The sequence below is a fragment of the Cajanus cajan genome, chromosome 3 (assembly GCF_000230855.2).
Source record: "Cajanus cajan strain Asha chromosome 3, NIPB_CcT2T_4, whole genome shotgun sequence".
Lineage (NCBI taxonomy): Eukaryota > Viridiplantae > Streptophyta > Magnoliopsida > Fabales > Fabaceae > Cajanus > Cajanus cajan.
In genome coordinates this window covers 68,325,550-68,344,019 of record NC_138519.1, presented here as the reverse complement: position 1 = coordinate 68,344,019, position 18,470 = coordinate 68,325,550, and the positions used below count along the sequence as shown (strand labels likewise).

Genomic DNA, 18,470 nt, shown 5'->3' with positions numbered 1-18,470 from the left:
AAGAATTGAATGGCTATGAACTTAGAGACAAAAGTGTTCTCACCATTTTTTTTCTTTCTAAAATATAAGTCACATGCCCCAAAGCTCAAAAAGGTAGGGTGACTTTTTATTCCTGTGCACTTTATAAACTGAAGAATATGATCGCCAGTGGAAGCGAATCTGAGGACCACATTATAGCTAGAAGCTAGTAGTTAGGTAAAGGGCATGGACATGAAAAGAAGAGGAAAAGTGAACTTCGCCTAATTAATCTGTTCATACTGTAGAGGGCATTGCACATTTTATAAGAAAAATGATGTTTCCATTCCCACTGGCTGTATAGACTTGGAGAGGAAAGAGTGAGCCAAGACATAAAAAGAGAAGTCATAAAATATGGCAAGTGACAAAAAAGGAAAAAACTTTGTGCACACAGTATCATCTTATTCAAGATTCGACTTTAAAATTACTAATTAAGTTGAAAGAAGTAGGTGTCAGTTGATCCATCTACTTGATAGTATATAACAAATGACATATGAAAAGTAAAATAAAAAATAATGAAAACTATATGAAAAATATTAGAATTAAGATGTCAAAAAATCATCGTTGATTTTGTGGTGAATTTATCTGAGGTCATGCACTGTGATGTGGATTATGTAATTCTTGCACTCAAACAAAGGAATTGATCAATAGGAAAGGTAGCCCACTATGCTCCATGCATTCCAACAATGCAACGCATAAACTTGGTGCACGGGTTGAGGGGACCATCAACCTAGTTTTATTTTCTGTTAAAAAGGTAACATGTTGTATGAAAACATAATCAATTAGGTTATCAATACACCTTTTAGAAAAAAAGGGTTTTCATTTAAAATTAGGAGACACAAAAATATAAAGAAAATTTTGAAAATGAGTTTGCAATTAATTCGTTTTTAAAGTTGGCAATTGGCAAACTCTTTTCATCACATGACATCCTCAGTAATTTTAAGTTAATAGACTCATTGATCACACCCTATTATTATTATTTTATTTATTTTATTTTATTATTTTTTTGGTTACGCTCTTTCATGACGCCCCCTCTACATAATTTATGACATTCATGTTTCATACACTCTCTTGTTTCTTTCTGGACGATGGCTGTGGTGACGTGACAGTGATGCAGTCATGTAAGATTAGTCAAAAGGCTATATTGTAGTTTTTTTGTGAGAAAAGTTCAACCTAAACCTTAGTCCCTTTCACATCACACAGTTATATAAATTAGCAATGGCCAATAATTTATGAAATACGTTAAAGGTCCATGTGAAGAAATTCTGTATATCTCTCGTGGTTACCTTCATTCAAAATTTCAAATTGGTTTCCTGTATGAACGATTCTGCGCCACCACATTCCACCTAAAGATTCTTATCTCTTTCGTGTTTTTTAATCAACATTATTATATACACATATGAACGAGTATTTTTAAATAATAACGTGTAAATATGATCTTGTGAAACACATGAACATGGTTAATGTAAAATATTGTTGGTATGTCTGGATAAATATTTGTAAATTTGATTCTAATTTGGTTTGTCTTAATTTTGTGAAATTAGTTTTTTTTTTAAATTAAATTTTAAATGAAGTGATTTATGTTTGAAAAATTTTAATTTATTTCAAAAGTTTAGGACAAAATTTAATGTAAATTTTTAACTCAAAAGTTATATAAAATTTATTTTTTTAACCATATTATTAGTACGAAATATCATTGATTTTGTTTTGATTAATTATTTTCATAAAAAAATCTATTTGGGTATGCTAATGATTCAGGAAAGGATTACGTTGCAGGATTTTCAGCATGTCATTGATTGTGTGAATGAGAGATTAGCCAACTAGAAAGGAAGGTTATTGAACAAAGTTGGAAAGTTATGCCTCATCAAGTCCACATCAAACTTGATTCCTATTTATGGTATGCAATGTTAGTGGTTCCTATAAGGTATCTGTAACATTATTAAAAAAGTGTGCCAGTCAATATTATGGATGAAAGATTACAACTCTCGATTTTGATCTTTGGTGGGATGGTTTACGATCACTCAATTGCTTGAGCATGGTAGATTAAACATACGAGAACCATGACTGGTGAACATAACCCTTCTTGGTAAATTGATCTGGGAGCTGTTGGGTCCACCACATAAGCCTTGGGTGCAGGTCCTATGGGATAAATATTTGAGAGGTCACTCGGAGTTGGCTAGGGTAGAACACGAACAATCCTATGTCTGGACAAACATTCTTAAAACATTACATTTCTTAAGGATGACTTTGCTTCTTGTCTTGGTTTAGGAAGTTTCTCTTTTTGGTATGAAGATTGGTTGAGATATTGGTTCCTTATGTACACATTAATTATTCTGAGATTAAAGTTGCAAAATTCTAATGTGAGGGTTCTTGGAACTTGAACAACTTGTACACATTACTCCCTTAGGAAGTGACTGATTGCATTTTATAGTTGCATATACCTATGAATCCAACAGGAATTGACACATTTAATTGGATGGGTGACCCATCACCTAGCTATACCGCAACAATGAGATTCCAATCATTATGCACATAGGGACATGGTGCAAAAACTTCAGACTGGAAACGTCTTTGGAAGTTGTCTTACTAGAGAAGATGAAGATCTTTCTTTGACAGGGTTTGCATAATGCCCTTCCAATTAATGAGGTTAGACTGCGGAGTAATTTAGCTTCAAGTGGAGCTTGCATGAGATGTTCACACGAAATGGAATCTATATTATATGTTGTGCATGACTATCTTCATTTAAGAGAAATTTGAATGTGGATAAGAAATATTCCTCCTCTATTATCTTTATTACAAGTTGTCTATTGTGGCTTAAGAACTTGGTTAACATCCAGATGCAATGAGGTTAGCAGTTGGGACATGGTGGATTTGACATTTTTGAAATCATATGGTCTTGGAGATAGATCAGTCATGGATTGTGAACTATGTTGTGAGACAGATAACATTAGATATATCATATAATGCACTCTATTTGAGGTTTAAGTCTCTTTGGTGGTAACATGACAAATGGAGTCCACCAGATTATCCCTTTGTCAAGTTGAATATTGATGGAAGTTGGCTAGAGAATTCTCGAATGATGAGAATTGGTGGAGTGGTTAGAGATGTTATTGGTAGATGGAAAGGGAGATTTGAGAACTCGTTGGAAGGAGACCCCTCACATGCAAAACTTTTTTCTTTGGAGGTAGGATTGTATTTATGTTGGGAAAAAGGGTTTAAATTTTTTCTTGGTGAGTTGGATTGTGTAACTATCATCTCTACCATTTGTGAGTACCCATAGTATGATTGTTCACGACATAAGCATGTAGATATTATTGTCAATACTAGAGAGTTCTTGGCTCGTGATTGATAGGTGTATTGCGAAAGTATTCCTACGACAGTGACGGATCCAGAAACTTTATATTTATATATTTATAATATTAAAATTTTTACATATAACTTTTAAAAATATAAATATATCATAATTATTTTTACAAGCTTTTATATCTATGATTATAATTAAATAATAAAAATAAATTAGATCAAACTAGATTATATTATAATTTAGTAGGTTTGAACCTAATTTTTTAAAAAAAATTACTATCCTAAATATGACTTTTTTTATCTATCATAGACATTTTTTAAATGTTTGGTTAGAAATACAATCCCAAAGACCTACTTTATAATAACTTAACATTAATAAAAACATAAAAATAAATATGTTAAACTTTATAAAAATCAAGTTTAATTTATTTATGATATAAACATATTTTTAATATCTAATATAAATTTTTAGATGATAACTTATTTTAAAATATATTTTATATTAAAAATTCTAAATAGAACATAAATCTTTCAATATTTTTTATTTTAATTTTTTTAATCAACGTATACAATAAATAAAAAACACAAAAGATAAATATGTATACTACAAATTAATTTTATTTTTAAAAATTAACTTTTTTCAATATATTACATTATATATATGTGAGAATTAATATATATATATATATATATATATTATAATTAAACTTTTTAATTTTTTTTGACAAATATCAAATAAATAAACATTTTCTATAAATTTATATTATAATTTAAATATATATTTATTTTATTAAAATATAAATTTTATTTTTTAAAATATATTATTTTTTAATAAAAAAAAATATGTATGTATCAAATAATAGTGGGGGCAAGTGCCCCACTATACTCTACGTGGATCCGTCAATGACTACAGAGAACAATGTTGTTGCTCATGGATAGGGATGGGAATATGCTATGCTAAGTCAGGTTTTGAATATATAGGCTGAGTCTGTTCTACAAAATTAAAGTCTAAGCTTAACTTATTATCTATCATAAACTTTTTTTATAAGCCTGACCTGACCTTTTTAAAGTCTAGTTTGACCTATTAGTCTATTTTTTTTTGGTGTTGACCTATTAGTCTATTTAAATACTTATTTAAATTATTAATATGAATTAGACTAATAAATTTAATTTTTAAAAATCAAAAAAATTATTTTTAAAAATATAGTTTACTCAATATTATTAAAATTTAAAATTTAAAAGAAATATAAGATAAAAATTTAATCATTTTCTGTTGAAGGGACAATTTATACGTAGTCATATATATTGATGTATACTCATACACAACTCGTAAACTTATAAATCTATAATATAAAAAATTGTATAAAAAATATTTTAAATATTAAAAATTTATTTATTTATATTTTTAATAATATATATTAATTTTTTTATTATATTATCAGACCTAATAGACTTTTCTATAAGTATAAACTTATCTTTTTATATAAATAGACTTTTTTGAAGGTTTAAACTTGATTTTTTTATTAAACAGATTAGACAAAATCAAACTTTAAAGAGACTAGGCCATAAACTCTTATTTAAAATCTGACTTATTTTCATCCCTATTTATGAATTAGTCAGATGAAGATTCAAATTTAGCTTGACGTTTGTTAAATGAAGGAGTCTTCCAAATTTTATTTTTGCATGAAATTAGTTTAGATTTCATGTAATTTTATTTATTTATTTCTATTCATTAATATATAAAAAAATCTCATTCTAATATTTTTTTAAAAACAAAAGTCAAATAAAATATTTTATTTTATTATTATGATGTGATATAAAATATCTATTATTAAAAATAATAATTAATTTTTATTAAAAACCGTGTATATAGTACAGATATTTTTCTTTTCAAATAGACTATTTCATATGTAAAATAGTCAAATATGAAACAAAATGTGAGGAAAAAAATGAAATGTACCCATTTAGCTTCAAACAGAGACTTCCAGTAAGTCGTCAACTGATGTATAATGGATCTAGAAGCTTAAGGCTAGAAAGATACTTTTTTCGTTTTAAATACATCAGTTTACGAATGTTATTAAATGATGATGGATCCGTTCAATGTTCAATTCTAACCTGATATAATACTAAGAATTCCCTCCATATTTTACTTTGACAAAATATCTACGGCTTTTTGACCAAAGTGGAGTCGTTGACCAAGTTATTTATCTAAATGAGGTTGTTTTGAATTTATTTACGTCTTTGGGGCTGTTTACAACGGTGCTATGGCCCATAGCGACACCCATGCCACGTGGCTTTTTTTACACTTCAGGAAAGCCATGAAAGCCATATTAATAGTGTCGCTACAGCCCATAGCGGTATTAAACAGCTTCAATAAAGTCGCTGTAGCCTAAAGCGACACATATATAAAAAAATATTTATTTTTAATTATTAAAAAGTGATAAAAAAAACAATTTATTTAATAATTTTTTAAACCAACAAAAAACTCATCATGACACATATCATAAAATGACCCTGGAGCAATTTCTTTCATGTATTGCAGCCATCGAGGTAAATAAGCATACGATTCTTCCCAATCTCCAAAAACGTTAACAATTGCTTTTTGTTTCGCCATCCAAGCCTTTCTATAAGATATTTTAAACCCAGTTTGAGATGTTATTCTCTCTTGGATAAGGCTAATCTTGATTGATGGATCTTGGTTAACCATTCTTACATATTAAATATTAGTAAACACTAACATAAATTATTATTAATATAAACTATAAACTTTGCAGAACTTACCTTGTATGAATGTTGTAATTAACTCAGAATCTAACTTAGCATGATCTTGGGACAAAGACATGTTCAAACACGTATGACGTCCACCCCACTGAGTCACTGTCCACTTATCAGATCTCTTTGACTCAATGGCTCTCATGTACCATCCACATCCATCATGTGCATTTGGACATCTAACAACCCACTTAGTCTTTTTCGACTCAACCACATAAAAACTCTGATGCATTCTCATTGCATTTTGCTTGACTGCATTTTTAACTGCATCTTTATTCTCAAACTCCAACCCCACATATAAATCTTGCCCAATTGACCAAGTACTACCGACATCCATCCCTGGGATATCTTCTTCATCGGGATGATTCCAATTGATGTTAGTGTAGTGGGGTAAATTACCCCAAAATTGACTTCCACCTATTTTAATAATAATGAATTTATTAATTTCCATAAAATCAATTTCAACAATTTATTTTAAACAAATAACAAATTATTGACAAATTTAATTTTCCGATGTTACCTTCAGTAGGTGGATACATTGAAATTGGTTCAACCATTGGACTATTAACAAGAACATCCGGCTGCACCTCATCATCAGATGGTTCACAATTATCAATTTCATCTTCATTCGATTCATCAATGCTTTCATATGATGATGAAACATGATAGTCTTCATCTTCATCGTCATCTTCATCTTCATCTCTTGTGATCAAAGGTGATCGTTGAATTGACAAATTTTCTAATGAAAAAGTAGAAGATTCTTGCATACCTATTTCAGCATATAATTCCATTATTGGCATCACATTCTGGCTCTGAAATGCTTCTATCATGCATTGTACATCATCATCGTCACTCAATTCCAATGAAGAATATATGTTGTTATCACCTTGTGAAACTAAAAATCTGTAACTTACAGATAATATCACTTGATTTGAGTTAAGATTAAATTTGTTGTGAATCCTTCTCTTTAATATATCCAAAGTGATACCTCGTTTAATATACATTCCTTTTTTGGTCCATCAAATGTTACACCTTCAGCACCTTCATACATCTTTCCAGTGTAAATATAAGCAATCATTTGATCCATAATATCTGCAACCAAAAAAAATTAATTAGTGCAAATACCTACAATTTATATCTTAAAAAAAACAAAATTATACTCACCGAATCAGAAACAAACGTAACTAGCTCAGAGATTTAAATCAACCAAAACGTAACTAATAAGTATATGATTTCAACTGTGAAAAAAACGTAGCTAGGGGGGGTATATATAGTGATATTGTCGCTGTAGGCCATAGCGACACTAAGAGTCGCTGTAGGCCACAACGCCTATTTAAAATTATTTAAAGGACAAAAATATATATACAAAAATAATATAAATTACAGAAAAATAAACTTTATAATTAAAAATTAATATTTAAGTGCTAAATATAAATTAAACAAATTTTCAAACAAAATAACTTAATAACTAAAAAAATAAAATAAAAATTAATTAGTGGCGCTGTGGGCCACAGCGACACTAAGAGTTGCTGTAGGCCACAACGCCTATTTAAAATTATTTAAAGGACAAAAATATATATACAAAAACAATATAAATTACAGAAAAATAAAATTTATAATTACAAATTAATATTTAAGTGCTAAATATAAATTAAACAAATTTCCAAACAAAATAAGTTAATAACTAAAAAAAAAAAAAAATTAATTAGTGGCGCTGTGGGCCACAGCGACACTAAGAGTCGCTGTAGGCCACAACGCCTATTTAAAATTATTTAAAGGACAAAAATATATATACAAAAACAATATAAATTATAGAAAAATAAAATTTATAATTACAAATTAATATTTAAGTACTAAATATAAATTAAACAAATTTCCAAACAAAATAAGTTAATAACTAAAATAAAAAATAAAAATTAATTAGTGGCGCTGTGGGCCATAGCGACTCTGTGTCGCTATAGGCCACAGCGCCACTTAGATAAATAATTAAATCTATTTTTTAAAATTATGTTTTTAAATAAATATTTTTTTTATAAATATATAATAAGTATACTCAGTTGATTATTTTAAGGTTACATTTAAATTATTTCAGTTTTTTTCGTTTTTTTTCTTAAATGGTGTCGCTATGGGCTACACCAGCTTTGTTGGCTCACAAACTGTGTTGGTCCAGCCCATAGCGACACTGTTGTGGCTCATTCCAGCCATCCGTACGCCAAAAAAAAAAAAAGCCACGTGGCATGGGTGTCGCTATGGGCCATAGCGACACCGTTGTAAACAATCCCAAAGGCGTAAATAAATTCAAAACAGCCTCATTTATGTAAATAACTTGGTCAACGACCCCACTTTGGTAAAAAGCCAATATCTATCCGATGGATAAATTGAAAGTCAAAAATCAAAGACGATAAGTCAGTTGCCTGGAAATTTGTGATTCGCATATTATTATATTATTTGGAGGGATGATTAGCTTGTGTTTGATATATATATAAATAGATTACTTTTATTTCTGAAACATGATGATTAGTGAGAATATATTTTAACTGCACAAGTTGGATTTAGTTATTTATTTATTATTTATAATCAAATCCTTATTTCATCTCAATTCTATCTATTGTTTAATTAATTAATTTACTCAGAATATAAAGACATTATTATTCTTATTCATTTTTTTTTTAAATCACAAGTATTCTATAAGGGAGATCAATACTTTGAATTAGGAAATACAACTACATTTTTAGGACTCTATATCTGATAAATTAATTAAATTTGACTATATATATATACATAATAAATCAACATAAATTTGACTAGATTTGTTCCTAAAGTGGTGAATAGGGGTTCTTATTCTTCTCTTGAGAAGAAAAGTATGAGAGTATAAAAGGAGAAAAACAAAAACAAACACATTTACAATTGATCATGCATGATGTTGCCAGGAAAAGTCAATGAGAAAATATCGAGTTAGAATTCTCTCTCGTGCCACTCCAGCGGAATTAATTTTTCTATATCCAAAAAATAATAATAAAATTCTCTTTTATGTGTGATAGCTATGCAAAGACTAATTAAACAATTCATATTATCTTGGACAGGAGAAGACCTGAAGATTAAGAGGGGAAATATAGATTGTTAGACAAACGATATATTGTGCAGAAAGAATCTCAAATGTGTTTTTGGGTCTAAGAAACTGCACGTTTATAATCATGATTATCTATTTTAATAACGCATATATATAATAATTGTGATGATTTTGTCTTGTGTATAAATAAATAAGTATTGACATAAGATTTTGTTAAATTGGTAATATATATATATATATAGTTATAATATTAATATAAATATAATAAATTGTAACAAAAAATATTGCTTTTTTTTTTTATTCAGAAAATCTTTCTCATTTTGTTATTTTAGTAACATTAAATATCCTTGTTATCTTTTATTACTTTGGTTTTTATCCATGAACATCTTCTATTAATTTTTAATACAACATATCATCAAAGTATTATAAAATAAAATATTTCTTTTACTAAAATAAAAAATAACTTTAAATTTTATGCATTCTCTCAAATAAACTAATTAAAGATTAATTATTAATAAAGTAGGTGAATATTTCGTAGGAATGATACTAATTGGAAATTATATTAAAAATAGTTATAAAAATCAATAAAGTTACCTTATATAACATTAATATATATCATATTATATATATATATATATATAATATAAATGTATAAACAAGTTTTACACCATAAGTATATTCTAATTAAATTGAATAAAAAGAATTGGTATATATGGTGACCTAATCATACGTGAGGAGGCGATTTGTATAATGTGAAGTGAGATATAGAATATGCATTTAACAAATAATTCATTTGAGTAGTTTAATTATATGAACTGACGTAGCCCTTAGCAATGCAATTTATAATAGCATTGCATTTTTTTCAGGTTGGTTCTCCCTTGTTATATATATATATATATATAGCCACCGCCACTGTCCGAAGCCGAAGCCGAAGCCAAGTCAATTTATATATATTGCTTCCTTAAATCCCAATAATGCATGTAACGTCTTACCCTATATATATTTATATATAGCCACCCACCATATACATATATATTACCATCATTCTAGCTTAGTTGTCTCTTTTTCATTGACACACTCTCACACATGGAACCTGAGCAGTATCTTCCTTCTTCTCTCTGCCTAACCAGGTAAGCATGTATGTGTAAAGAAATTATTATATGGTTTAAAATTATGGGTCTCAAACACAGACCCATAATTTTTCTAGACCATGTAATAATTTATATATCGTATGTGTCATGTGATATGTTGTTTTCTTCCTTACGTGGGTAGTTGATGAATGAATGAAGGTGGTGGTCGAAGGAGACGGTGGCGGTGGTGACCGGAGGGAATAAGGGAATAGGGTTTGCATTTGTGAAGCGTTTTGCGGAATTGGGAGTGAGTGTGGTGCTGACTGCTAGAGATAGCCAAAGAGGGGAGGCTGCAATGGAGATTCTCAAACAACAAGGCCTTGCTCCTTACGTTCACTTTCTACTACTCGATGTTGCTGATCCACTTTCTATCTCAGCCTTTGCATCCTCCTTCCAAGCCAAATTTGGAGCCACCTTGGATATTCTTGTACGTATTAATTCAATCTTCACCATCACTTTTATTGATTCTTTATCATAAGCTTTTATTAGTTGGAATCAATTTGACCATCATGAACGGTTTGTTTCTCTTTCTAAGTTTTCAAGGATTAACATCTTGACTTTGAATATGAAAGTTCATTTTGGGAGAAAAATGCTTATGTGTATACTTATCGTACCTATCAAAGGGTAGACTAGTAATCTTTTTGTAATTTGAAGGTCGAACGAGAATTTCGAGCAAATATTTTGATGGAGGAGGTACATGTAAATGACACTCACACTTATCTTGACTTGAGTATTGGAGTGCCTTTTACAGGTACCTCCCTCCACTGAAATATTTACTTGAAACTCTCGTTCAACCTTCAAATTACAAAAAGATTACTAGTGTACTCTCTCAGGTACATTTATTGTTTCAACAAAAATTTAGTTAAATATTTCATAGCTCACGTCAATACTATAGTTAATGAAAAAAATTGACTATGATTAATGATTGTAATTATCTCAGGTGAACAATGCGGGGGTATCATACAATGAGGTGGAAGAAAACTCGAACTCGGTGGAGCATGCGGAAAGCGTGATGAAGACAAACTTCTACGGTCCCAAGTTGCTGATTGAGGCTCTCTTTCCTCTCTTTCGTTGCTCTTCTTCTGTCACCCGTGTTGTCAACGTTAGCTCAAGGCTTGGCTCTCTAAATGTACATTTTTTTTCTTTTATTCATTTATTTTCTTTAAAATATAGGAAATCTCATAGAGTACAAATAAGAAAAAAAAATATAATTCGATATAAGTGGAGAACAATTCTCATCTTATAATATATTTTATATGTATTGCAGAAGATAAGAAATGCAGAGATAAAAAAGGTGTTGGAACGCGAGGAGTTGTCTGAGGTAGAGATCGAGGGGGTGGTGGAGATGTTCCTGGGAGATGTGAGAAACGGAACGTGGGAGAGGCGGGGTTGGCCGTCGTATTGGACGGACTACGCGGTGTCGAAGCTGGCTTTGAATGCTTACTCGAGGGTGTTGGCCAAGAGATACTCGTTTGAAGGAAGTGGATTGAGTGTGAACTGTTTTTGCCCTGGTTTCACTCAAACCTCCATGACTAAGGGAAAGGGCACCCACACCGCCGACCACGCCGCCGCCGTCGCCGCCACCCTTGCCTTGCTGCCACCGCATCTCTTGCCCACCGGGAAGTTTTTTTCCCTCCGAAACACCACCACCTTCATCAATGTTGCTTCTAAATTATGATAAATAATGTGTTTGGAAACTAATTCAATTCTATACTATACTATGAGGTTGAAAAAAAAAAAATAACTCGCAAGTTTTTAATTTATGCATTACAAATTCTTTTTTGAAAGTGATTTTAAATTAGTATTCAATCATACACGATATCATATAAAATCAAGCTACCTATAAGTTCAACTATTTTATACAAATCGTACAATCCTTCTTTAGTAAGGTATGGAATCATTGTGATGACGATAAAGTTCTCTTGAAAATATTTAACGGGAGGTATATATACTTCAACTATATATATTTTTTTATATTATCACTAGTTGATTAATCAATTATTAAATGTTTACGATTGTAACACACTGCTTTTTTCTTTTTTGACTTGTAAGCGGATATATAGTAGCATTAAAGAAAAACTTGTGTACATGGAGTTGCACCAAGTCGATTCCATTTCGTGAGGAGTTTCCTCTAAAAAGTAGTACGTATCAAGGTAAATTGTGTATTCCTCGTGGTTAATTAATCGGCACTAATCAAGCATATCATGGAAATGGCTAAAAATTTCTTGGTAGAGTTTGGATCCTTTTAACATTTTTATCTAAAATAAAAGAGAAACTAGGTATATGCACTTAGGCATAGCCATTAAACTCTAAATAAAATTTAATTGTTCACTAAAGTTATATTAAAAAGACAAAAGGACGACGTCATTCAATATTTATATGCTTAGGTAATAAAATGCTTATAGTGCTCCTTAATGGTAATTCAAGACAATTGTTAAAAGAACTCTAATCAATAATGAATTATATAATTAACGGTCCAGTTAGTAAGAAATATATAAATCTATTTAAAAAAAAATGGATTTGATAATTGTCTTAACCTTGACAAGTTTTCGAAACTCACATCACCCAAACTTTTTTACATACAAAAAAAATAATGAGTTAAATATCCTCATCATATTCTTATTCTTATATCATAATTTTAAATTGTTAAAATCACTTTTTAAGAGATATTCTCATTTCTATTAAAAGAGAGAGATATTCTCATTAATTAAGTATGTTTTTACTGTTTATAATTATTTAATTCTTTTTAATACTAGTTTTATTTTAATTTGATTTAAGTGTTAAATTTCGGTACTGTGTTAATTAATTTGAAGATATTTTTATTTTATTTTAGTCAATTATCAGTTATGTCCCATTTAATTGATAGTATACATCAATTTATATATATATATATATAATTCTAAATAAAAATATGAATAAGTACTATATATATATACACAAATTGCTCATTAGTATTAACTTAGAATACTGTATAAACCATGTTAATAGAAAAAAAAGTATTATATACATAAATAGATTTAGATAATATGTGTCACATTCAACAAAGTTTGGATATGACGCGTTATGTCCATAGAAATTCAGATATGACGTATCACTTTCAAAAAAATTTAATTTGGATATCATGTATCAGCATATGATGCTATTATTCCCAATTAAATCTGTCACTTATGATAAAATAAATAAAATTAAAAATCGTATCAAGAAATAATCAATCAATATTAATCATAATATATTTTGTCAAAATTAATATTTATGATATACAATTCTCATTTTTAATTTATGATTATAAATTTACTATAATAATTATATGATTAGAATATCTAAAATATATATAAATAATTAAATTAATATATATACTAATTAAAAATAATTAAGGTAAATTTTGATTGATGTATAAATCATATTACGAAAGCATTAATTAAAATTAATCATAATATATTTTTTGATGATTAATATTTATAGCATACAAAATCATTTCCATTTTCATTTTTAGATTATAAAATATATTTTTCGATAACTACTTAAAAAAAATTATATTGAATTATAAAAAAATTATATAAAAATGTTTATAAATAAAATTTGACAAAATATTATTTAAGTTAATTAAAGTAATCAATTGTAACACTATAAATTTTAATCATGTATGTTGATTTTATTGATTAAATTGTTCAGTGAATTTTTAAGGGTTAAGAAAATCTTATGAATTTTTATTATTTAAAAGTTGTTTTGAGTTGAGGTCAAATTGATCAACTAGAAGAGGATATATAAGATTTTTTTTAAGACGTGGACTTCATAAGTTTAAAAATCATAGAGAAGTAAAAGTGAGAATGAGTTTTAGAGCCAAAATTTCTTTCTGCTTCTCCTGAGTCCTTAAGTAGTGGTGGTGATGTTGTATATGGGGTTAGCTGAGAGACATTATTTTCTTCTCCTCCCTAATTCTAGGTGATTCAGAGGTAATGGGGGCTTGTATGTTGATTTTGTTGTAGACTGTGAGTTGTATACTACTTGAGTTCATTGAAATTGTGATTGTCTTGATTGTGAGGTGAAACTCTTATGTTTGGGTTTTTAGTTTTCTTGAACATGTTGAGGAGAAATTGGTGATTTTTAGTCATATGTTGGTTTTATGTTGTTGTTCTAGTTGGAATTGAGTTGATTATGATGTGTATATGTGATTTTTGGCATTACATGTTGGTAATTTTTGAGTTTTAGGTGGATTGAACCAAAAACGTGAATTTGTCAAGTGTAAAATTCATTATTACGTCAAACGTAACTTCATAGCATTGGGCATGATGCAGGCTAGAGACTCTATGCCTCACTCATGCTAGGCGTGGGATTGGTGATGACATCATGCCAAGGGTTTAAGTCCTAACAAAGTCAAGATGAGTGAGCTAGGTTTAAAGGAAGAAGACTTAAACTTTTATTGAACTGAGTCATTTTTACTAGTTTACTTTCTCTTCTTTGTTAATATTTTCTTAACTTTAATCTTTTATTTTTGCGTCAAGTAGTGTAGAAATTTATTTCTTTGACATTAGTATTTTTAGGGTGCAATCAATATTTTGGGAAAGGTGTAACTAGAAAAGGAGTTTTGGACTTATTGGGCTTGAATGGCCTATGAGAGCATCTCTTAGTTGCATTGACTTTGAAGTTAGTCATCCACTTGTGTGGGAGACAAAGTGGTAGAAATCCACTTGTGTGAGAGCAAGTGGTTAGATGTCAACATCAAAGGGGAGGCAAGATGTCTTATAGTTCATTCAAGACTCCAAAAACTCACATGACCTCATCTAGTCACACATTTGGTATCTTGCCATATGGCAAGCTCCCATTGGTTCTTTTAGTCTTAAGATAGAGACATTCCAACCATGTAAATAGAGTTGGTTACCTTGAATACAAGTTAACTAACCTTGGTTACACTTAATCAAGGTTAGTCTAGCTTGCATAATAAGCTAACCAAACTCTATATATACTTTTACCTTCCATGTAACAGATCACTTTCAAACATTTTATGAGAAATAACATTGATTTTTCTTTTCTAAAACTCTAGTGCTCTCTCTTGGAGAAACTTTCTCCTTATGATCTTTTATTAAGGAGTTCCTTCTTGTGACAAGTTCTTCACATTCTTGCTTATCTTCACTTGAAGTAACGCATACCTTTTCCTTCCTCCTTCGCCTTTGTTGATTTTCTTTAAAACTTTCAAGTCCATGGAAAAAATTGAGAGAACATTGAGACTAGTTGAAAAGAAACATCAACATTTAGACATTGGTTGTTACTTCAAATGCAAGTTGTGTGGTGCTAGCGCGTGAGTCAGGTAGAAGTTCACTGCTTGAATGAGGTCAAGCTTGAGTTTAGCCACACTAGGCATGACTAACATAAGAGCTCTTTGCCTAATCCAAATTAGACATAGGTGAAATGGAGTCAAGTATGGGCGAGTTATTAAAGACTCTCTATCTCAATGACGTTAGGGAGAATGGTGCTGGGCGTGGGTTACCAAATGAAAATGTGTTGTTTATTTGACCAAGTGTTGAACATGTGTATAATAAATTGAATTCCTCACATGAATTATGTTGTTATGAGATTCTAGTTCATTATGCATTAATCTACTATATGATGATGTTGAGTTGTTTAGGTTACAAGTTGATTATGAGTGAAAGTTGAACAATAGTAGAGTTGTATGAAGTGTAGTGTTGAAAGTAGTTGTGTTGTAAATTCTTAAAGAATGGAGTTGAGTTGTGTTAATTGACTTAGGACTAAAGGGGAGATATTGTTTTAAAGGTGAATATCCTATTGTGAGGATATGACATTGTGGTGCTTTGTGAGCCCAGTTGTTGAAAAACTCTTCTTGAGAATAGTTGTCTCTTGAAGTGGAGTGTTGAGTCTCCTTTAGATCCTTAGTTAATATAATATGGTATTCAAGTCGAGCCATATTGATTATAAAGTGACCAATGTAAAACTATATGGGGGCAAGGTTGAGCCAAACGTGTATGAAATGATCAACCGAGTAAGGTACAAGGTCAGACACCAAAATCCTTAACTAATTACTAGAAAGGGCACAATATCTGGAAGACATCTGACAAACTAATTCCATATAGACTTAGTTAGGCATGATAAAGTTGTGATATACTCACACCCAAATTGTTCTGTCCCTAACAAGAATACTATATTTTCCTAGTTTAAGTGGTAAAATCTAAGAAATAATGTTGTGTTGTGAATTTTTATCCAAATTTATTGTTAATCTGACAAGCTCAAAAGAATTACGTGGTTAAGTTAGTTTGATGGGATCAAACCACTTAGATTGTTCACCTATGTAATTAGAGATCTCTTAGTTGAAATGCGTGACAACTTAGCATGTTGTTTTGTGTTGATATGTGTTTAAAGTTGATATGTGTTGCTATGTTGCATTATTGTTTAAGTAGTGTTGTTAAATAACTATGTTGTGAACTATTGTGTTGAATAACATGTTGTGTTGAATAGTTGTATTATTGATACACTAAATTAGATATGTTGCTTAGCTGGAAAGGTATATATGTTAAAAGTTGATGTTTTTGTTTAGTTAATTTAATACTTCTATACTATGTTGTTTCTTTTGAATCCAAGTTTATCTTTACATTTTTCTTATGGTTGAATTATGATGATCATACTTGTTATAAAAGTAGGGTATGAATATGCTAGAGGTTGTGCGCATCTTATGAGCCATGCTAGAGGATGACGAGATTGTTTTTGAACTACTATAGTGTTAGAACTACAACATAAATCCTACACACACACAGATATATATATATATCATAAATCCTAATTAGATATATTTTTCGTTACTTTAGTTATTAAATAGATATATTTTTCGTTACTTTAGTTATTAAACTATAAAGTATACAAACTTGTAGAGTCATTATAAAATAGTGAATAGGTAATATATACAACCTTATTTTAGCTACAAAACTTATTTAAAAGTTTTATTTTTGAAATTTATTAAAAAAGACATATAAAATACATTTATGAATTTACAAATATATTTGGATGCTATGTACACGTTCACAACGGCACGGATGACGCGTACTATGTTCAAAGAAGTTTAGATATGACGTGTCACGTTTACATAGATTTGATTTCAATATGATATGTCAATATATACATATATATATATATATATATATATATATATATATATATATATATGATATTATAATTTTCAATTAAATTTATCATTTATGATACAATAATTAAAATTAAAAATTATATGAAGAAAGAACCAATCAATATTAATCATAACAAATTTCGTAAAAAGTAATAACTATAGTATACAAATCTTTGTTAATTATTTTTATTTTCTAATTATAGATTTACTATAATAATTATATAATTAAAATATCTAAAATATATATAAAAAAATAAATAAATTAATATATATCAAATAAAAATAATTAAGATAATTTTAATCAATATCATATAATTCACATTAAAAAAAATAATCAACATTAATCATAATATATTCTACGATAATTAATATATATGATATGTAACGACCCGGCTGGTCACTACACGCGGCACAGCACACTAGAAACACCACACAGAAAAGAACAAGTGTATACATATAGGGTCTAGAATATATACATATACATGCTCCAATCTGAACAGAGTTAAAGTGTACAAAAATACAATCAAGTGCTACTACCCCAAGTAGCTCAACCACAAAACAATCACAAAAGAGATCAGCTCCGCCGGTCCGCTGAAGACTCACCACTAGTCACCCACCTATCCCTGCTCTGCTCCCATACATAGTATGATCATCGCAGTCCAAACCACATGGAAACAACAAAGGGTAAGCTAGTGAACAGAAACAACATATATATATAAATATGTGAATAGTAAACAACTACAGCTATCAGCACATCAATCAACACATCAATCAGCTTAACAAAAACAACTTAAAATACCACAACATTAAGCAATAACAGCACCGACATAGCGGCTATAACAGCATAAACAGCAATAAAACATACAATGCGTTGTCACGCATATCAGCTCATAGATCTCCTACAACAGCTCCTATCAGCACGGAGCACAACACTGCATAGCAGCCATAACAGCACCACTCAAGTGGCTATAACAGCACCGCATAGCGGCAATAACAACACCGACTTAGCGGCTATAACAGCACCACAATAGTGGCTAATAACAGCACACAA

The 18,470-nt window shown here is 29.6% G+C and overlaps 1 protein-coding gene across 2 annotated transcripts; it reads left to right on the top strand.

Annotated features, from left to right (window-relative positions):
- Positions 1-10,122: 10,122 nt before the first annotated feature.
- Positions 10,123-12,077, top strand: LOC109815595 (NAD(P)-binding Rossmann-fold superfamily protein). Of its 2 annotated transcripts, none has more exons than XM_020380351.3 (4): positions 10,123-10,290; positions 10,450-10,717; positions 11,231-11,419; positions 11,558-12,077. In XM_020380351.3, exons 1-4 carry the CDS (start codon positions 10,247-10,249, stop codon positions 11,966-11,968), a joined length of 912 nt encoding a protein of 303 aa, XP_020235940.1. In that variant the 5' UTR covers positions 10,123-10,246; the 3' UTR covers positions 11,969-12,077. The 2 variants fall into 2 exon arrangements, with proteins under 2 accessions (XP_020235940.1, XP_029130649.1); XM_029274816.2 differs by having other exon boundaries at positions 10,187-10,290; positions 10,433-10,717.
- The last annotated feature ends 6,393 nt before the right edge of the window (positions 12,078-18,470 follow it).